Consider the following 22,392-nt stretch of genomic DNA (forward strand, 5'->3'; position numbering starts at 1 on the left):
AGTTACATGGCCATATTGAAGTTATCATCATTAAACATATGAAGACAAAGTAAAGCAGCATCTTGAGTTTCTTATAAGGACAACTATTCATAAAATTAAAGCAATCAATCAAGCCAGATAATATACTTTACATGCTTGTCTATTTCTCATAAAGAATCTCATCTCTCCTAAAAGATGGAAGAAGAATGCATACAGAGTTTATCACAAATCAATCATTTACACATTTTTTTTGGGGGGGTATAAAACAGCATTAGAAGGGAATAAGTACATGGGATACTTATATAGAAAAGAAATTGAAAATATGATTTCTACAGGTAAGTCTTTTAAAATTTGACTTACCTTTGCATTGGGGAATAGCCCTAATTTCAGTCTGAAAAGAGCTTTTAACATGTAGAAGAAAAGGCAGACAACTATTATTTGCATCCATATTTGGGGGAAAAAAAAACACTGAAAACTGATAGGATCCTCTGGGGAAGCTGTAAAATACCCTCTGAAGAGTTTAAAGAAGAATGTAGACATTCATTTTCAACAGCTGAGTTGAGTGGACACCTCTATAATGCCTTTGGGTTCAAAGCCTATGCTTCTCTTCCCAGAACTCTGTCTCCCCCTGTTGCCTCAGAGAGTGGTGTGCTTGGAACAGATTTTTCTTCCAGAAAATAACAGTGTGAGAGAGCAAGCGTTTCTTGGTAGGTGTCTTTTCTTTGTTATAGATGTATCCACTGGGAGTTGCTATTATCAAGTGTTTCTTAACACAGATTTCTCATGTCTAAAATCTTATCTTCACAAGAATACAATCTGACATCCTGCTCTAGCTTTCATAAGGAAGAAATTAGTAATTAGGTTTCAATAAATCCAGGTAATTTAAAATTCAATATAAAAATTTATGCTTTCCAAAAAGCATATCGACCCCTGCTATCTTACTGTAGATATTACAGTTAAATTTATAAATGGACATTACTCAGAGGCAACAAAATGCACATTACTTTTTCTCCCTGCCAGAGGGTCAAAACAATGGCAGCAAGTCAGCAGGTCCCCCTGAACAGTTAACTGTCAATACTCATGCTGCTGCTATGCTATGGATATTCCTAGATTAGATCTCTACAAATACATTGTTTAAGAAGAGACATTAGATCTTTGGGTACATGGGCCTGAGGCTGAGGTTCTGTTCTGACCCTGGTTTCTTTGTAGAAAATTTGCAGGGTGGTTCACTCCATCTCTGGAGCCAGTTTTCTTCCCTCTTCAAAGGGTCTTTGGGATCCCTTGCATTTACTGGACTCAGATAAGGAAACTTCAGTAACTGTAGATTACAGTAGATCTTGGGGGTATATTTGGGTCAAAGGAGATTCAAAAAAAGTTTTCATTTGGATTTCTTCTTTCAATGTACAATGATTTTTGACTTGGGACAGAGTAGGTAGATTGGCTACTCATATGCTCTGGGCTTGAGTTTTACCAATAGGTCTTCTATATTAATTAATAAAAAACTATAAATCATAGATTCCTGAATTTAAGCAAAATATTTGGATTTGTGTCATCATATTCTCTTGGCAATATTTTTGGACTGCATGTATATTGCCTTTAAGGCACAGAAACAGAGTCAACAAAATATTGACTTTCTTAGCATGTAAGAAGTAAGTTATTAATATATAAGATTTCTAGGAAAAACAATCTGAGAATTATTTACTTATAATCATTTATTAGAATTAGACAGTATTTTAAGTAAATTATAGCAGCAATGTCTAAAATGGCTGGGTGAGGGAGAATTTAATTGAAACATTAAACAGTAAAATAATTTGTCATTGGTCATTAGGTGCACAGCTCAGGTGTCGTGAACCCAACCACGTGTGGAATACTCAAAGAATATCTTTGTTTTCTTAAGTATTTTCTTTAACCAATTACATGTGTGTTACAGTAAGACTTTCAAAGAACAAAGAAATGGGAGGTTTACCTGTTACATTTATACCATCTGATCTCTGACACCAGACTGTTCGGGAAGAGCCCTTCCAAGCACTAGCCATCCATTTATACTCGTAACACTGTCCATCTGCAGGAACACAATAAACATTAACAGAGGCATTCTATAGGCCAGTGGAACAATCATGGAGATAGGGTATTAATAAAACATTTATAAACAATTGGAAAGGGATGAGAAGTCCATCCTGAATGATTCAAATGTCAAGTTATTATCCAGAAGTTGCCATATAAATGTTACAAAATTCCAGATACATACCTAAATTCCAACTAATTTTCTATGTCTGCTGTCATACTATCTAATGTGAACCTGGATTTTCAATTTAATTTTATGTTTATTTGAAGTATTATAAAATATCCAACATACAGACAAGGACAGAGAATAATTTAAAAAATATTCAATTACCCATCATTCAAGTTTAACTAATATTACCATTTAGTCATATTTGCTTTATTTTTGGTTGTTGATGAGTAAAAAAAGTAACAAACTTGAAGTTCTATTATATTGCTTCCTGATCTGATCTCCCTCTTTGTTTCTCCAGCAATACCCAGTCTTCTGAAGTAGATACATGCATTTCTGTGACACGTTTTTAATTCTTTTAATATAAATAGAATGTAAGTATAAATACATACAACCTATAAATTATTTATAGAATTATTTTTAGGTTTTTTTTTTTTGGTCTGTGTTGGGTCTTCGTTGCTGCACGTGGGCTTTCTCTAGTTGTGGTAAACAGGGGCTACTCTTCATTGCAGTGCGCAGGCTTCTCTTGTTGCAGAGCACAGGCTCTAGGCATGTGGGCTTCAGTAGTTGCAGAGCGTGGGCTCAGTAGTTGTGGCGCACGGGCTTAGCTGCTCTGCAGCATGTGGGATCTTCCCGAACCCCAGGGGTCGAACCCATATCCCCTGCATTGACAGGCGGATTCTTAACCACCGTGCCACCAGGGAAGTCCTTTAGGCAGTCCTGAAATTTAAAAAGTATCATACTGATACCTATGATACATACATCTTTTTGAAACTTAATAGTCAATGTTATATGTAACATAAAATGTTATAAATGAAATATTTCTATGTGATTTTTTTAATGCAGACATAGTCAATTTATTTTAACTGCTACATAGAATTCCATGGTACTATCTACTACAATTTATTTAGCTATTTCCTCTATGGGTGGACTTTTAGGTTGTTTTCAACTTATGCTATTATAACAGTGCCTCAGTGGTCAGTCTTGTGCAAGTCTCCTGGTGCTTCTTCAAGGTAAATATTTAGAAGGGAAATTTCTGGGTATCATTGTAGGGATAGCTGAAACTTTACTAAATACAGCTTATTCTTTTCTTTAAAAGGTGACAGTTTATATACCCACCAGCACTGAATAAGAGTTACTATTACTCTAAACCCTCACAAACATTTATAAATTCCAGATTTAAATTTCTTGTCAGTCTTGTGGGTGTGGAAAGCTATCCTGTCATTTTTAACTTGTAGTTGATTACCAAAGCTATTAAACAGTGAGAAAAATGTTTTGGGGCATTTAGATTTCCTCTTGTGAATTGCTTATGTATATCTTCTGGCTCCCCCCACCCCTTTTTTTCTACTGAAATCTATGCCTTTTCATATTGGGTTATGGGAATTTTTTATTCTAGAATAACAATTCTCAAATTATGGTCCAGGGACCAGGGAAGACTTTGACATTCTTTCAGAGTATGTGTGTGATGATTTTCCCCTTTAACTACACACCTGGGTAAGTAAGGCTGGATTTTCTTCATATACATAAACTAAACTAAGATGGCAATAGACTGAATGCAGAAGCACAGAAGAGAAGCCAGCTGTCTTCTGTTAAGCCAGATGTTAAGCCAGAGATTTGAAAAAGTGTAAAACGAGACAATGACTGTCATTAAAGTTATTTTCTTTTTGTTTTGGAAAATAGTTATTTTTCAGGAAATATTTATGGTAACAAATTGATTTATGATTGTTTTAAATAATCAAATATTTTAAAACATCAGTTGTCATTTTTTAATATGAAAAATTTTGATATATATAACTCACAGAGAAAAGCAGTTTGGGGTGCTCAGCAATTTTACAAGTATGAAATTGTCTTGGAATGCTGAAAAGATTTAGGATAGTTGTTCTAGACACTAATTCCTTAAAGTTGACTTCACAAATATCTTTTCTAAGTCTGTGGCTTGTCCGGTAACTTTGTTTATGATCTATTTTACAGTGTAGAAGATTCAAATTTTGATTTAAAAGAATTTTTGTTTTTCATTTTTGTTTGTGATTTTGGTGTTGTATTGGGGAGATTTTCGTCATCTTTTTTTTCTACCCAACTTTGTTTTATTTCTTAAAATTTCACAATAAATGGGAGTTGTCTGTTTCTTTAAATTTTAATGAAACTCATAATTAAAGCCATTTAGGTTTTAGTGTTTGTGCATGTGTGAGAATATTTGATAGACCTGTGTTTTTAATAGTTGCAGAATCTATGGTTTAGCTTCTCTATTACTCTTGCTAGATAACATTCTAAATTATTGTCAAGTTTTTACATTTATTAGCAAAATTTTTTCATAGAATTATATTTTTAAACACCATCTTATTATTAGTAGTAACTTTGTCCTTGTTTTTTCTTCATTGATTTTGCATGAGGTGGTCTATTTTGTTAGTTTGGTCAAAAAAACAAGCTATTGGCTTTGTTGATTATCTTGTTTATTTGTTTTCTATCTCATTGAATTTGTATTTATCAGGACTGTATACACTCTATTAGGACTGTATACACTCTATTTCCCTTTTTTTTTTAAAATTGGGTTGAAAGTCTAGCTCTTTTTATTTATTTATTTTAATTTTATTTTATTTTATTTTTTTGCGGTACGCGGGCCTCTCAGTGTTGTGGCCTCTCCTGTTGCGGAGCACAGGCTCGGGACGCGCAGGCTCAGCGGCCATGGCTCACAGGCCCAGCCGCTCCGCGGCATGTGGGATCTTCCCGGACCGGGGCACGAACCTGTGTCCCCTGCATCAGCAGGCAGACTCTCAACCACTGTGCCACCAGGGAAGCCTGAAAGTCTAGCTCTTATTAAACTTTTCTCCCTCCTATATAAGAATGTAAAGCATCCTGCATTAACATTTGATATGTAATGCTCTAGAAATGTAGCTTTCGGTTTTCACTTCTGTGTGGGCATGGGGAGAATTTCTTGGCAATTTTTACTGATTCCTAATTTTATTTCATTGTCATTTCAGGGTAAACAATTATTTTTCTTTTCTTGGGAATTATTTCATTTACTGTAACCTCTGACCTTTCTCTCCTTTACCTACCCAGGAATATGAAATGTTTTATCTGGTTGGTAAATTTGAGAAGACTTAACTAAGAAGGTAGATAATTCTATAATTCTTGGGTTAAGGCATCTAGCTCAATTGGCTTTCATTCTAAGCATTGTTCTCCAACATTCTAAGCTTTCTTCAACTTTTCAGCAATATAGATGTTATTTTGGCTCTTATTTGCTAATATATGTCATACTCAGTTGCTTCAGAACACAAGCAGGAATGAGAGGGTTGTTTGTTGAGCAAGACATTCTCCACTAGATAACAATTCTTTTTTTTTCATTTAGATTTCTTCTGTGTTCCCAAACTAGAACATTTTAATGCTCTGTGGTTCTTGTGAATGTCATCTATTGCTTATATTGGGTGCATGGCTCTATGTGTATGTACACATATACACACAGACATATAAAGATGTATTTTTATATATGCTGTATGTCAAATTTAGACTAATCCTTACCAATACTTAGATTTATCAATTTATCAATTTCTGAGAATATAGTAAAATATCTCATTTTGCTGTTGCTTTGTAATTTTTCTTTCTCTCTTTTGATTTAAATAAATTGAGGATATTCTTACATTCACACATCATCAGGGTTGCTACAGGTGTACAAATAACTTGCTCCTAATCATCTCAGCCTTCTTTAGCTCATAAAACTTGGAAATATTTTTACAATATTTCATTTATGAAGGGTGGCAAGACTTTTAGTCTCTAAATATTTAGAATTCAGAATCATACCCTGAATTCTCACCTTTAAGTGATATCTTAGCAAATTTGCTTATTCAACAGAAAATTTTATATCTTATACTTTTGCTTATCAACACAAAACTAAAATAAATAGATTTTATGAATGGTAGCACTCACCATCACATGATTTTGTTTCTAACGTCTGCTCTGGGCACAGATGTTGATTCTCTAGCTCTTGTATAATCACTGCTCTGGAACGGACCTGTATTCCACCAAAACCTAGGTCCTCACCATTCACACAGGTCAGCTGACACATGCTCCAGGAAGACCACTCCTTCAAATAACAGTCACCTGCAAAACACAAGTTTGTAGTTTATACCCATAAAGAATAGCCAGCCAGATTATCATTTTATGTTTAACCCGACTGAGCAGTGTTTTTAGGTATGCCAGTCATTCATGATATTTGTAAGATTTGTATAAGCATTTAATATTTGTAAGTTTGTATGTGGTTTTGTAAGTTTGTATTAATAGTGTTATTTTCTGAGTGGATGTTACTGAGTATAGCATATGTGCTGCTTAATGATATCAAAGGTAAACTATGGTTTGAAGGAACTTGTCCATCATGATTTCCCTTAAGTGACAACAATACTTGATTAAAACCTGCTACTATCACCCTTGTCATTATCATCATAAAACGGTTTATTAAGCACTTGGTACTATTAAAAGAAAATCGAAATATACACAGGACTTGTCCTCTAGGCGTTCAAAATTTCCAAGAGCTTGAAGTCCAAGGCTGAGAAAGCTGGTATTTATGCTTGGTTTCTGTTTCTTACCAAAGTTGTGGAGGTGGGACAGCTAACCAAGCAGCTGCAGTAGTGGCAATAATGCACACAGTGTCCTCTGATCTACACCTTCAGTCAACTTCCTCCCTTTTTTTCAATTATGTATTGAAGAGTAATATACATGCAAAATGATGACATTATAAATGCACAGATAGCTGAATGTTCACAGTCTGATTAAATACCCATGTAACCAACCTCCAAATCAAGCAACAGAGCATTCTCAGAATCTCAGAAACCCTCCTCATGCTATACATGGAATAGAACCGTATGTCCTTTTTTAATGTCTGGTTTCTTTCACTCATTTATGTCTTGAGAACCATCACATATTTATGTTGCTCTAACTTGCTCATTTTTACTGCTGTGCTTTATTTATAAACATACCACTATTTACATTTCGATTCTACTGTGGGTGGGCATGTGGAGAGTTGTAAATTTTTCCTATTATGAATACCGCTGCTGTGAACATTTTAGTATGCATCTTTTGGTGAACTTATATATGCATTTATTTTGAGTATATAACTAGAAAATAGTTACAGTTATATAGGAATTGTTGGGCCGTAGTATATCACGTGTTCATCTTCAACCATTTTCAGAACAGGGAAGATTTAATGAAATACACCTTTCTCGTATACTCATTCATTCTTCAGGACTGACTGCTTGGTGATACTGTTCAGAGGATGCAGTACATTTTCATAAACACAAATCCATAAGGGATTCTTATTACTTTAATTATTCCAGCCATATCACATGAATAATTTATATTGCCTTATATTATACTGAAGATATCTAATGTTAGCACAAAGTTACCTGGAGATCTGATTAATGAAAAAACTTCTTGTGCCAGGATTAAGAAATCCTGGAAAGACATGAATTACTGACTAACAGATACATGTATAATACTCAAGTGGAGTGATCTTTGTACACCTTTACTATAGTGTGTCATTATTACTCTGTCTAATGTCATCCTAAAATGAAGAAAATTCTAGTAAATTTTGGAAGTGCTAAGGAAAAAAGAAACTAAGAATTTTTAAGTAGTTAAAGAAAATTTTATAAATATTTATATCCCCTAGGAAATGCTACTTTAGGCTTACTCAGTTTTTAATTATGCAAGAGAAACTATTAAAAATAAGATAGAGAAACTGTCAATATGAATGTAGTGTAACGTCACCTCAGTGACTGCAAACTACATGGAAGTAAAATATACCTTTTTACTAATAGGCTTTATCTCTGTGCTTGTATCACTTGACATAGTGTATTTTGACACAAAACTCAATAAATCTTTTAATGGTAGTCTGTGGATTATATAATTATCACTCCAGAATAATCCATGTCAAGCTTCAAAGATTTAATAACAGCAAATAAGTGTGAAGCACTGACTTGTACTAAATATATTTTTATATTTTGACCATATAAAACATTGTAATAATAAAACTACACTCTGCCTACCAAAGATATTAAGTGTCTGAAATGCATTTCCTACTTCAGTATTCTACTCTTTAAAGCTTATAAGCTCACATGCTACTAGCTTTCAAAAGCCATCATTGGAGAAAACTAGCAAGAGAGGAATGAAAATGAATAGATTGTAATTTACAAGAGAAGACCAGCCTCCTCCTGGATTTGTAATTGCTTTAATTAAAATGGTGAATTGCCTGTTCTATGCTACTATGGGATCTTGCAGTTTTTCTTCACATCGTTTACCACAGATTTCTTTTTTTTAATCTTATTTTATATTGGAGTATGGTTGATAAACAATGATGTGTTAGTTATAGGAATACAGCAAAGTGATTCAGTTGTACCCATACAAGTATCCATTCTTTTGCAAATTTTCTCATTTAGGTTATTACAGAATATTGAGCGAAGTTCCCTATGCTATACAGTAGGTCCTTGTTGGTTATCTATAGCAGTGTGTACATGTCAATCCCAAACTCCCAATCTGTCCCTCCCTGCCTTTCTCCCTGGTAACCATACGTTTGTTCTCTAAGTCTGTGTTTCTGTCTTGTAAATAAGTTCATTATTATTTTTTTTAGATTCTGCATATAAGTGATATCATATGATATTTCTCTTTCTCTGTCTGACTTACTTCACTTAGTATGATAATCTCTAGGTCCATCCATGTTGCTGCAAATGGCATTATTTCATTCTTTTTAATGGCTGAGTAATATTCCATTGTATATATGTACCACATTTTCTTTATCTGTTCCTCTATCAATGGACATTTAGTTTGCTTCCATGTCTTGGCTATTGTCAACAGCACTGCAATGAACATCAGGTGCATGTATCCTTTTGAACCACAGTTTACTCTGGATATATACCCAAGAGTGGGATTGCTGGGTCATATGGTAGCTCTATTCTTAGTTTTTTAAGGAACCTCCATACTGTTCTCCATAGTGGTTGTATCAATTTACAATCCCACCAACAGGAAGGTAGGAGGGTTCCCTTTTCTCCACACCCTCTCCAGCATTTATTGTTTGTAGATTTTTTGATGATGGCCATTCTGACTGGTGTGAGGTGACATCTCACTGTAGTTTTGATTTGCATTTCTGTAATACTTAACAATGTTCAGCATCTTTTCATGTGCCTTCTGCCCATCTGTAGGTCTTCTTTGGAGAAATGTCTATTTAGGTCTTCCACCCATTTTTTGATTCTGTTGCGTGTTTTTTTGATTTTGAGCTCCACGAGCTGTTTGTAAGTTTTGGAGATTAATCCCTTGTCAGTCACATTGTTTGCAAATATTTTCTCCCATTCTGTGGGTTGTCTTTTCATTTTGTTCATGGGTTCCTTTGCTGTGCAAAAGCCTCTAAGTTTAATTAGGTCCCATTTGTTTATTTTTGTTTTTATTTCCATTACTCTAGGAGATAGATCAAAAGAGATTTTGCTGTGATTCATGTTAGAGTGTTCTGCTTATGTTTTCCTCTAAGTTTTTAGTATTCTGTCTTACATTTAATTTTCTTAATTTTATTACAGAATTAAGAAAATTCTTAATTTTCTTTTTTTGCAATATCTTTGTCTTGTTTTGGTAACAGGCTGATGGTGGCCTTGTAGAATGAGCTTGGGAGTGTTCCTTCCTCTACAAGATTTTGGAAGAGTTTCAGAAGTGTAGGTTTAACTCTTCTCTAAATGTTTGATAGAATTGGCCTGTGAAGTCATCTGGTCCTGGATTTTTGTTTGTTGGAAGTTTTTTCATCACAGTTTCAATTTCAGTGCTTGTGATTGGTCTGTTCATATTTTCTATTTCTTCCTTGTTCAGTCTTGGGAGATTGTACCTTTCTAAGAATTTGTCCATTTCTTCCAGGTTGTCCATTTTATTGACATAGAGTTGCTTGTAGTAGTCTCTTATGATCCTGTATATTTCTGTGGTGTCCATTTAACTTCTTTTTCATTTCTAATTTTATTGATCAGATTCTTTTCCCTTTTTTTCTTGATGACTCTGGCTAACGGTTTATCAATTTTGTTTATCTTCTCAAAGAACTGGCTTTTAGTTTTATTGATCTTTGCTATTGTTTTCTTTGTTTCTATTTCATTTATTTCTGCTCTGATCTTTGTGATTTCTTCTACTAACTTTGGGTTTGTTCTTCTTTCTTTAGTTGCTTTAGGTATAAGGTTAGGTTGTTCATTTGAGATTTTTCTTGTTTCCTGAGGTAAGACTGTATTGCTATAAACTTTCCTCTTAGAACTGCTTTTGCTGTGTCCCATAGGTTTTGGATCATTGTGTTTTTATTGTCATTTGTCTGTAGGTATTTCTTGATTTCTTCAGTAATTCATTGGTTATTTAGTAACATACTGTTTAGCCTCCACATGTTTCTGTTTTTTACAGTTTTTTTTTACTGTAATTGATTTCTAATCTCATAGCGTGTGGTCGGAAAAATTTCAATTTTCTTAAATTTACTAAGGCTTGATTTGTGACCCAAGATGTGGTCTATCCTGGAGAATGTTTCATGTTCACTTGAGAAGGAAGTGTATTCTGCTGCTTTCGGATGGAATATCCTATAAATACCAATTAAGTCTATCTGGTCTAATGTGTCATTTAAGGCTTGTGTTTCCTTATTAATTTTCTGTCTGGATGATCTGTCCATTGGTGTAACTGGGGTGTTAAAGTCCTCCACTATTATTTTGTTACTGTTGATTTCCCCTTTTATGGCTGTTAGCATTTGCCTTATATATTGAGGTGCTCCTATGTTGGGTGCATAAATATTTACAATTGTTACATCTTCTTCTTGGATTGATCCGTTGATCATTATGTAGTGTCCTTTGTCTCTTTTAATAGTCTTTATTTTAAAGTCTATTTTGTCTGATATGAGTATTGCTACTCCAGCTTTCTTTTGATTTCCATTTGCATGGAATATCTTTTTCCATCCCTTCACTTTCAGTCTGTATGTGTCCCTCGGTCTGAAGTGGTTTGGATTAAATGCTGTGACCAGAAGACATAGACGGACCGAATGGATATAAAAACAAGACCCAAATATATGCTGTCTGTAGAGACCCAGCCATAAAAAGAACAAAATAATGCGATTTGCAGTGACATGGACAGACCTAGAGATTCGTCATACTGAGTGAAGTAAGTCAGAAAAAGACGAATGTATGATATTGCTTATATGTGGAATCTAAAAAAATGGTACAAATGAACCTATTTACAAAACAGAAATAGTCACAGATAACACACTACTATATATAAAATAGATAAGTAATACGAACTTACTGTGTAGCACAGTAACTCTACTCAATGCTCTGTACTGACCTATATGGGAATAGAATCTAAAAAAGAGTGGATATATGTATATGTTTAACTGACTCAGTTTGCTGTACAGCAGAAACTAGCAAAACATTGTAAATCAACTATACTCTAATAAAAATTAAAAAAAAAAAAGAGAAAAAAAGCCAGTATGGCACTGGCACAAAAACAAAACTATTGATCAATGGAATAGGATAGAAACCCCAGAAATAAACCAACGCACCTATGGTCAACTAAGGTATGACAAAGGAGTCAAGGATATACAATGGAGAAAAGACAGCCTCTTCAATAAGTGGTGCTGGGTAAACCAGACAGCTATGTGTAAATGAATAAAATTAGAACATTCTCAAATACCATACACAAAAATAAACTCAAAATGGATTAAATGTAAGACCAGACACTATAAAACGCTTAGAGGAAAACATAGGCAGAACACTCTACGACATAAATCACAGCAAGATCCTTTCTGACCCACCTCCTAGAGTAATGGAAATAAAAACAAAAATAAACAAATGGGACCTAATGAAACTCCAAAGCTTTTGCACAGCAAAGGAAGCCATCAACAAAACGAAAGACAACCCACAGAATGGGAGAAGATATTTGCAAACAATGCAACTGACAAGGTCATCTCCAAAATATACAAACAGCTCATGCAGCTCAATATCAAACAAACAAACGAACACCCCCACCCAAAACAACAACAACAGAATTAAAGAATGGGCAGAAGATTTAAATAAGACATTTCTCCAAAGAAGACATAAAGGTGACCAAGAAGCACATGAAAAGATGCTCCACATTACTAATTATTAGAGAAATGAACTTCAAAACCATTCCTGGGCATATATCCAGAGAAAACCATAATCCGTAAAGATACATGCACCCAAATGTTCATTGCAGCACAAATATCATATAATATCACTTATATGTGGAATCTAAAAAAATGATACAAATGAAGTTATCTACAAAACAGACTCACAGATGTCAAAAATTTATGGTTATCAAAGGAAAAAGGTGAGGGGGAGGGATAAATTAGAAGTTTGGGATTAACATATACATAGTACCATATATAAAATAGATAACAAAGACCTACTGTACAGCACAGGGAACTCTACTTATATTTTGTAATAATCTATATGGGAAAAGAATCTGAAAAAGACCATATATATACACACACACACACACACACAACAAATCACTATGCCGTACACCTGAAACTAACACAATATTGCCAATCAACTACACTCCAATATAAAATGAAAATTTAAAAAGATAGGCAATTCACTTCCAACCTTGTTCTTTTCTAGCCCACCAATACACTGTTGCCCCTATATCTTTCTTAAGGCCACAGGGTCATGCTTGACACTGAGGTTATTTTGACCTTCTATCTACCCTAAAGTCCTCTGCATCAAGCCCAAATTCCTAATCATTAACTTATCACTTCCTGCTATTTATTTCTAAACTACTTGATATACGTTTGCTTTCTACATTTTCCTGCTTGTACCTCTGTGTCCAACACTGAATCAGAATTTCTTTCATTCAAAATTTTCTTCCATAATACTATTTTTTCTCACTCTTGAATGGTAATTTATCTAGGGGTAGAATTTTAGCTATTATATCTAATAGCTAATATATTTTAGCTAATATATCTAGGGGTAGAATTTTCATACTCTCCCTGTCAAGCATGAGCCTAAGGCCTTAATTTTCATTCTTTGCAGAAGTTAAAACTCGAGGGGGGTGAGTGTCAACAGAGGCCACGTAGGAGAACTGGACTTCACCCCCACCTGGCAGTAAGGAGCAGTGCCCCCCTTCATCCACGCTACAGTGTCTAGCTGTTGGCACAGATATTACTGAAAGAGAAGACTGTTGACATCTCTTAAACTTATACACACAACCCCTTCTCCACCCTGGTCCTGGTAAGGAATGGCCAAAGTACGAATTCTGTTTTGCTGTTGTTACCTGGGCAAGGCTGGGTGCAGGTTTCCTCAAGAACCACTTTTTTATTACCATCTATAATGGGTTCGATATCAGTACAGAATTCTTCATCCACTACCTTGCTGAAATCATCAGCTGACCCATCACTCACTACACAAGAAATATTCCTTGTTCTGGTCCCTTCGCCACACTGGGCATCCTGAAATGGAGGAAAAAATAATTAGGAAAAAAAAATAATTCATTGGTTAGCTTATCGCTTACAGTCATCTCTGCACCATTGATTTTGATTTATGAGCAGTTAAAGGAACATTTGAAACCCTAGGGAAGAGGTCCTATAGGGCAGTAGCTATAAAGCATAGCATGAACAATTTATTTGTTTTCTAGCCAAAGACAGGCAAATAAATTTTCATTAAAATGAATCAGTCTCCAAATGGTTTTAAAATACAGGACAGGGAGTGCTTGTTATCGAAACTAATTAAACAGTTATGAAATGGCAAGGTACCTAAAATCTTTAACAGGAAACATGCTATCTGTAAGCTCTGCAAATATTTCTGAAACCAAGTCTCTCCAGATAAAGAATACACACTTCCGTACAACTTTTTGAGATTGGTTACCTGCACTTGGCATGCAGACCACTGGCTGTATTGCCACCGATAACAGGGCTTCACTGGGCAAGGCTTAGACTGTTCCATCAGGGCAGGGCATGGTCTTCCATCACCCTGAAAGGGCTGGGTTACTGTTCTTCTTCGGATCATTTTTCCTTTAAGAGATACAAAGTGGTGCAACCTCAGTGATACACTACAACTGTGCAAGCATATATCTTTTTTTTTTTTTTTTTTTTGGTGGTATGCGGGCCTCTCACTGCTGTGGCCTCTCCCGCTGCAGAGCACAGGCTCCAGACGTGCAGGCTCAGCGGCCATGGCTCACAGGCCCAGCCGCTCCACGGCATGCGGGATCCTCCCAGACCGGAGCACGAACCCGCATCCCCTGCATCGGCAGGCAGACTCCCAACTACCGCGCCACCAGGGAAGCCCAAGCACATATCTTACTGGGAGAAGGCGTCAAAGACATTTCTTCCGAAATTAGAGGAACAAGTAAGGCTTAGATGTTTTGGAAAGAAAGATACCGTGATTCAACCTTTCTGCAGATTATTTGATATGACTTAAAGCAAGAGGGACATTTTATTTCATATTCCTTGATCATCAGTCTAATGCCAAATAAAGCACAAACAAACCTGTGAGGCCACATGTTTGAGAACATTCTGACCAAGGAGACCAGTCAGAAAGCTGACAGTTCACAGGACATTCCACCATGCAGGACGTGTTCATCTGCCAGTTCTTCTCCAGGCCGAGCTGAAAGGATAGAGGTAGATCTATTTGTACTGACAGGAAGGCATGACCACAGTGCAGTGTTGATGGAAGGAAGAAGGAAGGGCAAGATTGGAGCGGGGATGAGAGGAGAGGAGAGGAGAGGAAGAATAAGCAATATGCATAATAAAATAAAAAGATGCCTGCAGGACAAAGACCCAAACTGTTAAAAATATAAAGTGGCTCAATCCAGGAGAGTGGGAGCAAAAGGAACAGGATGAACAGAGGAGCCCATTTACTCAATATACTTATATATATATATATATAGTTGAATTTTTTATATAAAAAGTGAAAAAAGGAAGATTTAATCTCCAAATTAGTTGAATTTCCCTAAAGGAGGAATAAATAGGTGGAAGCACAAATATTTTCTATTAGTTAAAAAGCAAGAATATCATCACTATACAAATATATAATTGTATTTGGGGGATATTATTTATTTTTACATGTGCATGTCAAACTGAAAAAAGAGCGAGGTTAAAGACCAATTGCCACTCAAAACCAAAAATATAATGTACTAAAATAATATAAAATAGTTTTAAAGTAAGCTACCTCTCTCAAAAGGAGGGGTGGGTCACTAGAATTTTTATTATGAATATTTTATATACATTTATTATTTTTTAAAAAAGATTTTCTCTTCCAGAACTGATCTCAGGAGCTAACTGTGGTGTAATTGTTATTTTGGCATTAGTCTCTCATCAGATAATAATGTTGTGCATTTTACTGCATTAAGTAGCATTACTTAAGTATTCTACGTTTAAAATGAAGGATGAGATTTCAAACTCATCCACTGTATATTCAAACATTTAAAAAGTCAAAGGTACAAAGTGGCATTGAAATAGAAAAAATAAGGCTTCTTAGGAAAGTGCAATTTTTTAAATTAGTCATCCTTGGGGATTTTCAAGACCTTTTTTATTTCTGCATGAAAGTAAGTTTATAGTGTCTAATTTATAGAGCAGAAAATGGCAAAAGAAAGTTTTTCTGAAATGTTATGTTGCGGTTCAAGTAGAACTCTTGGCTCTAAGTTATGCACTGAGAGAGGATCAGATCGACAATTTATGTACCAGATCCCTCTGTAAACACTCTCATTATATTCTCCATCAGTAATACTTGACAAAGCTGAGTATTTGGTATGAAAACTTTTACCATATCACTTAATTTAAAATTAAATTAAATCACTTATAATCACTGGAGATTAGAAGTTTTAAGGTGATACGATAAAAATGATGTGTTAAATTTAAGGTACCTAATAGTTTCATGGAGAAAGGTTTTGAATCACAGAATTCAACTACTACTGGTTTATTTATTTTGCTAGAGGGTTAAAAAGGATGTCTGTTTACAGATACTTTGGGTACCCAGTAGTAAGACATTTCAATTCTGTACTATTTTTTCTCTTAAATTTGTTGTAGCTTCTTTTTCTCCTCTCTCTGTATCTATCTATCTATCTATCTATCTATCTATCTATCTATCTATCTATCTACCCTATCATCTATCTAATCTATCATTTATCTAAACATATGTTCAGGGATAAAAGAATAGGAAAGGAGAAACCAGTTATTAGGTATCTGGTGAATTAACGTCTGAAAAACATCAAAGACAAAAGTGCTATATAAATGCTGGATGGATTTAACCCTAATTTTCCTCTTTGTTGGACAGTAATGCCATTTTTCTTTTGGGCTGTTAGAGAAACAGCAAGAGTTAGCTACTGCTATTACACTCAATTCAGGGTTTGCACATGTATTAGTAGGTAGGCAATCTCCTGTTAAAAAAGACAGCCAGCTTTTCTCAGGGCTGTTATTTAAGTCTACTGCTTTTTAGGGTGGATAAAATGGGATATGAGTTGTTTAATCCAATTCCTGCAGAGAGTAGCACTGCTCTCCCTGAACACAGGGTTTACTAAAATGTTATGATTTGAATCCCTGTCATCACAGTATTCAAACATTATAATATTTGTACATAAAAGTAAATTTATCTAGGCTCCTGGATACTTAAAATTATTTCTCAGGTTTTTACCCACTTTATTTCACTTAAGAAATAAAAGGCCCTATTTATATCTTTGTCCTGTAGTCATGAGATATTTAAAAACTGGTCTTGTATGATTTGGGTTTAGCTTTCTAAAAGCTCTCGGAGCTATTAATAGTTATCTCATTCTGACCCAGGAGGACACTTACATGTGCATTTGCAAAAAAAGAGACATATTAAGCAAGTAGAGGTAGACCACAGAAAGCTCTCCAGCCTGTATATAACTATAATAACATTCATTAATAATAATGTTATTTTTATAATGGTCACATCACTTCAATGTTATTAGTTTCAAAGCCAGACTGATTCAGGTATAAAATTTCTGATGAAATCTAAAGCAGTAATTGACTAAGTTATGTTATAAGATGACAGAGCAATTTATTAACTAAACAATTTGTTTTCAGCACACTTGGGAGCTCTGTTCCCATGGACAGAGATACAGATAGTTAAATTAGGTCCACATGATAATATTAAAGATATCAAATGGATTAAAATACTTCCATCTTGAGTTTTCCCTTAGGAGTTTGAATAATTTACCACGAGCTTATAATATCCCCTAGAATGTGTAGACAGACGTCATGGTCCCAAGTCTACTGAACCCTAATGACGTTATAAGTTCCTCCCGGGTGTTGCAGGTCTGTGGAGGCTGTTGCTTATCTTGGTTCATGTTTAACCCAGTGGCCTCGGATGCAGGAGGAGTCAAAATCTGTCAGGAATGTGAGTGCCCTTTTGGTCTGGAAACCAGACAAAATAATCAAAACCCAAAGTGTAGCTTCATGAATACTACCGAAGGACAACAACTATGTTTTCTCGCGTTTCCTAAGGTCATATTAGAAATGATAACATTACTTTTGTAAATTGGAGAATTAACAGTTACAATTCTCTGTACCTAAAAGACACTAATGGCAGACTCTATTCCTTTGTTTGAACTTCAAGCTCTCTCTTATCCAGACCTGAGTCTTAGACTCTCACAGCTGGGTATTAGGTCCTAATCTCAAAATCTGCTACCGAACCACATGTGATCAGTGTTTTGCAACAGAGAGAATAAATGATGGCTCTTGGCAGGTGTCCCAGGCAACACAAAATTCATATGAAATTACAAAAGATGATGAGTAGTCTGATTAAGATTTATTGCCTTTATTCACCTTGATTACTTATTGTTCCCCGAGCATTTCTTTCAGAATAGGCTAATTAGCATACCTTTGGGCTCCAAGCAGAACAAAATACAGGAAATTATGTGTAGAAATCAGTAGTGTTGGACAGTGTCTCTTTTCAAGAGAGTGTTTAGCAGCCTCTGAATAGTGCCGAAAACATCTGCTGGCAACGAGCTGCATAAAGCGCTGGTCAGGTCACTTGGCTCAGCATGAATTGAAATTATTAGGGAAGAATTTACTCGCAAAGACGTAACAAAGCATCCCCTCACCTCTTCACAATATTTCAGGTTAACCGACTTGCCATCACTTCGAACACAATCCAGCATCCTCGTTTTCATGCCATTTCCACAAACTGCCTTCTCACTCAGCTGGCACGTACTCCAGTCTGGAAGGAAGGGAGCATATCAGAACAGAAGGCTATGCATGAACCGGATTTCAAATGAAACTCGGATGACCTGAATCCCATATTTAATTCACAACTGCTTCCTCAGCCCCGCAATCAATCATCCCACACGCAGAGCGTATGGGCCCCGGCTTTGAACATATCTGGAGTCAAATGGAAACGCTGGCGTTGCACATCGCTACAGGGACTATTCCTGAGGCAGATGTCTCCCTGACAATCTTGCTAGCTAGCTGTTTGGTGATACTGTAGAAATGGCTGTGGCCTGCAGATCAAATGTCATTTAAAAACTTTTCTCCTAACGAAAGTAGAAATTTACATTTCAACATTTTTGTTTAAGCAAAATAATCATAATTTTAATGGCTCGTACTTTAGGTAGTTATATCCAAATAAACCTGTCTTTCACTTACTGTCCGTACTGTAGAATACTGTAAAATGTACGCTTATTTATTTCAAAATCACTTTGGCCATATTTAATTCCCTTTATTATATGTCTTTTGCAAAATAATTCTTTCTTTCCAGGGTAACGTAGCATGCCCCAGAGAACTGTGATTTCATTGTGTCATGAAAGGAAACTGAAAAGAAAAACCAAAAGAAGCAAAAAGTCAATCTGACTGCTGTGTGTCACTGTACAGTCTCTGGGGTTTATTTTGCTGTGAAAATTACTTGGGAAAAATTCCAGAGTAAGCTTCAGTGTTGCCCTAAGTCATACAAACCATGAAAGTCTTCTTTCCTAGAGTATATGCCTTGATGGTGTGAGATGAGGGTTTGGGAAAGAAATGGAATTTAGATTAAGCCTTTTTTTCCTAAAAAAACCCTCATCTATCTTTTTTCTCCTATACCTTTGATAATATTTATATCTCTGAAATGTTTATATTCTCTTCACGCACTTCTTGGCAAGCTTAAGATTGCTGATGTCTTTACAGCAGACTAATCATGCCTGTGAACTGCCCCCACGGAAAGAACTGTTGTCCCAGTATTCACAGTGATTAAACACATTCTGAAGAAGAAAGACATCTTTCAATAAACTGATACCCATGGGAAGATATACCTTTTATGTGCACCTTCTGAAAGTGGGAGGGTGGCTTAAATAGGAACCCTTAGACTATTCTCCGTCTGCCTTAAGAGCTAATGTTTGTGTGATCATTTCATTCTCTATTTTGATGTTTATGAAAAATAAGGCAGATAAATATTTCTTTCAGTTAATACGGAATTATTTCTGGGAGAGGAAGCAGCATGTCCAAAAGGCACGCAGATGGAGTTGACCAACACTTCCGGAAATGCTGCTGAGCTGACAGACGTGGGATTTGGCCTTTAACTCTATAAGGAGATGACTATTTACATACCTGTTACATTATAATCATAGTGGAAGCAGTTTTTGTTCAGGTTACAGGGTTCCTTCTCAACAGCATCAGGGCAGGCTCTTCCTTCATCAGCAGGTTGTCTGATGGGATCAGCTGACCTTTGCCGGAAACTGTTTTGATTGCAAGGCTGACAAAGAATAATATAACTCCTCAGAAAGGTGAATACTCAGCCACACAAGAGCTAATGTATTAGGGAGAGCACTGGAGCAAGAGCTAGAACCTTTGGGACACTGGCTAACTTAAACAATCTCATAACACCTCACTTTCTTCATTTATAAAATCAAGGTGCTGGATGAGTTTCTGATGTTCCAGCTAGCTCTAAGATGCTGGGAACAGGGAATGTTGTCTGCCATTCCAGTACACAAAGAATGTTGCCTGCTGTCTCAGTTCTACAGTGATCAAGGCACCAGCCACTGCAGCTGCTGCAGGTGATGTGCCCTAAGCGAAACAGGATGGAAGAAAAGAGGTAGCATTCTGTGCTTTGGATACTGACCCAAGACAGTTAAGATACATGTCTAAGGAATGATTTCAATGAGCCCAGATCCTTGCATCTTCCTATACACAGGAAAGCACTAAAGTCATTAACTAGAGATGTCTGTTTTAGTGATTAGCAGTAATCTTTTGATGTCTGACTGTATGTTCTTTCCCAGCAAAAAACTCCTGTTTATCCTGGCTCCTCCTTTACCTTTTCAGAGCAGTTCCTCAGAGCTATCTAAAAGGTTGTCTCCCAGGCTATAATCCTCAGTAAGATCCCCGAATAAAGCTTAACTTGCAACTTTTAAGCTGTGTGTGTTTCTTCAGTCGACAATGCTTAAGGGATGTGTCTAACCTGAAAAGGTGTCTGCACCCCCTTGTTTATTGCAGCACTATTTACAATAGCCAGGATATGGAAAAAACCGAAGTGTCCCTCAATGGATGAATGGATAAATAAGTTGTAGTATAATTATACAGTGGAATATTATTCAGCCATAAAAAATGAGGATTTCTGCAATTTGTGACAACATGGATAGACCCTGAAGGCATTACGCTAAGTGAAATGTCAGACAGAGATAAACAAATACTGTATGATCTCACTTATATGTGCAATCTAAAAAACAAAAGAAAAAACAAAACTCATAGAAAAAGAGATCTGACTTACAGTTACCAGAAGTGGGGGTAGGAGAGAAGGGAGAATTGGAGGAAAGTGGTCAAAAGGTACACATTTCCAGTTATAAGATAATAAGTACTAGGGATGTAATGTACAACATGATGACTGTAGCTAACACTGCTGTATGTTATACAGGAAAGTTGTTAAGAGACTAAATCTTAACAGTTCTCATCACAAGCAGAAAATTCTTTTCCTTTATTCTTCTTTCTTTTCATCATACCTATTTGAGAAGATGGATGCTACTGAACCTATTGCGGTAATCATTTCACAATATATGTAGATCAAACCATCATGCTATATGCCTTAAACATACAATGATGTCTGTCAATTATTTCTCAGTAAAACTGGGAGAAGAAGAGCCTATGTGTCGAATATTAATAGATACATCACATCATCCACACACAAACACATACATATGGTCATATTAATTACTGTAGAATACTAATAACTAACAATACTAATAATACTAATACTAATAACTACTAATAACTAATACAGAAATTATAATCTATCTGTTTATCTAATATAGTTGACAGGACCTGAAAAATGGTTTTAAGGGTGAACTTTAAATAACTAGTTATATACAACCTTTATTTTCCTAATGTGTACACATATATGCACACAAACACAACTTAGCACGAATTAAAAAGACTGGTTGCCATTCTCCTACTGGTACAGTCTTGTTTTGAAAACATTTGGTTACTAAGATCAGAAACAGTAACTTCAAATCTGATGCTATGGAATTAAATAGAATAGAAAATCATTTGCATATGCTTGTGAAACAGCTGATTCTTTTTTTTTTTTTTTTTCCTTCAGTTCGCGGGCCCCTCACTGTTGTGGCCTCTCCCGTTGCAGAGCACAGGCTCCGGACGCGCAGGCTCAGCGGCCATGGCTCACCGGCCCAGCCGCTCCGCGGCATGTGGGATTCTCCCGGACCGGGGCACGAACCCTTGTTCCCTGCATCAGCAGGTGGACTCTCAACCACAGCGCCACCAGGGAAGCCCGAAACAGATGATGCTTAATTGCAATTTAACCTGTATCCAAGTCAACTGCCAGCCCTGTTTTGCTCCTGCTCTATCAGTTGGCTGCTAATCAGCAACTTTAATAATGTAAACACTGAAATAGAAAATTAATTTCTCCTTGAAAACATGTATCTGTCCCATATTATATTTCAGCAAATTAATTCCACATTAGATGTATCTTTTCCATGATTCGATGCCATTCTGAAGTGTGCAGCTTTACAAAGGTACACAAGGGTAAGCCAAATTTCCCACATCATCAGCCAGTTCTGTTTCAAGTGACTCTCCTCCCAGGGTCCCATGGAAGAGGCCCTACGGGCTGCTGAAATCTAGAAGCTTTGTGTGATTGGAAACTCTCAGCTGGCTTTCCAGGCCCAAAGAGGCTCAAGAGTCAGTGTGTGGAAAGAGATTCACTGATGCACAGCTCTCTTCTTTCTATTCCCTTTCTTACCAGGATCTTCTGCGT

General features: G+C 36.0%; 1 protein-coding gene across 1 annotated transcript in view; it reads right to left on the reverse strand.

The window, feature by feature from the left end:
- Window positions 1–22,392, reverse strand: part of THSD7A (thrombospondin type 1 domain containing 7A) — a 456,281-nt gene that overhangs the window by 10,334 nt on the left and 423,555 nt on the right. Inside the window, exons 18-24 of the mRNA XM_004265544.3 lie at window positions 19,743–19,887; window positions 18,266–18,381; window positions 14,691–14,808; window positions 14,071–14,216; window positions 13,481–13,655; window positions 6,131–6,304; window positions 1,946–2,041 (exon numbers count right to left, since the gene is read on the reverse strand). Of these exons, the coding sequence (XP_004265592.1) occupies window positions 1,946–2,041; window positions 6,131–6,304; window positions 13,481–13,655; window positions 14,071–14,216; window positions 14,691–14,808; window positions 18,266–18,381; window positions 19,743–19,887 (970 nt within the window). The remainder of the gene's footprint in view (window positions 1–1,945; window positions 2,042–6,130; window positions 6,305–13,480; window positions 13,656–14,070; window positions 14,217–14,690; window positions 14,809–18,265; window positions 18,382–19,742; window positions 19,888–22,392) is intronic.

The sequence above is a fragment of the Orcinus orca genome, chromosome 9 (assembly GCF_937001465.1).
Source record: "Orcinus orca chromosome 9, mOrcOrc1.1, whole genome shotgun sequence".
NCBI classification, from domain to species: domain Eukaryota; kingdom Metazoa; phylum Chordata; class Mammalia; order Artiodactyla; family Delphinidae; genus Orcinus; species Orcinus orca.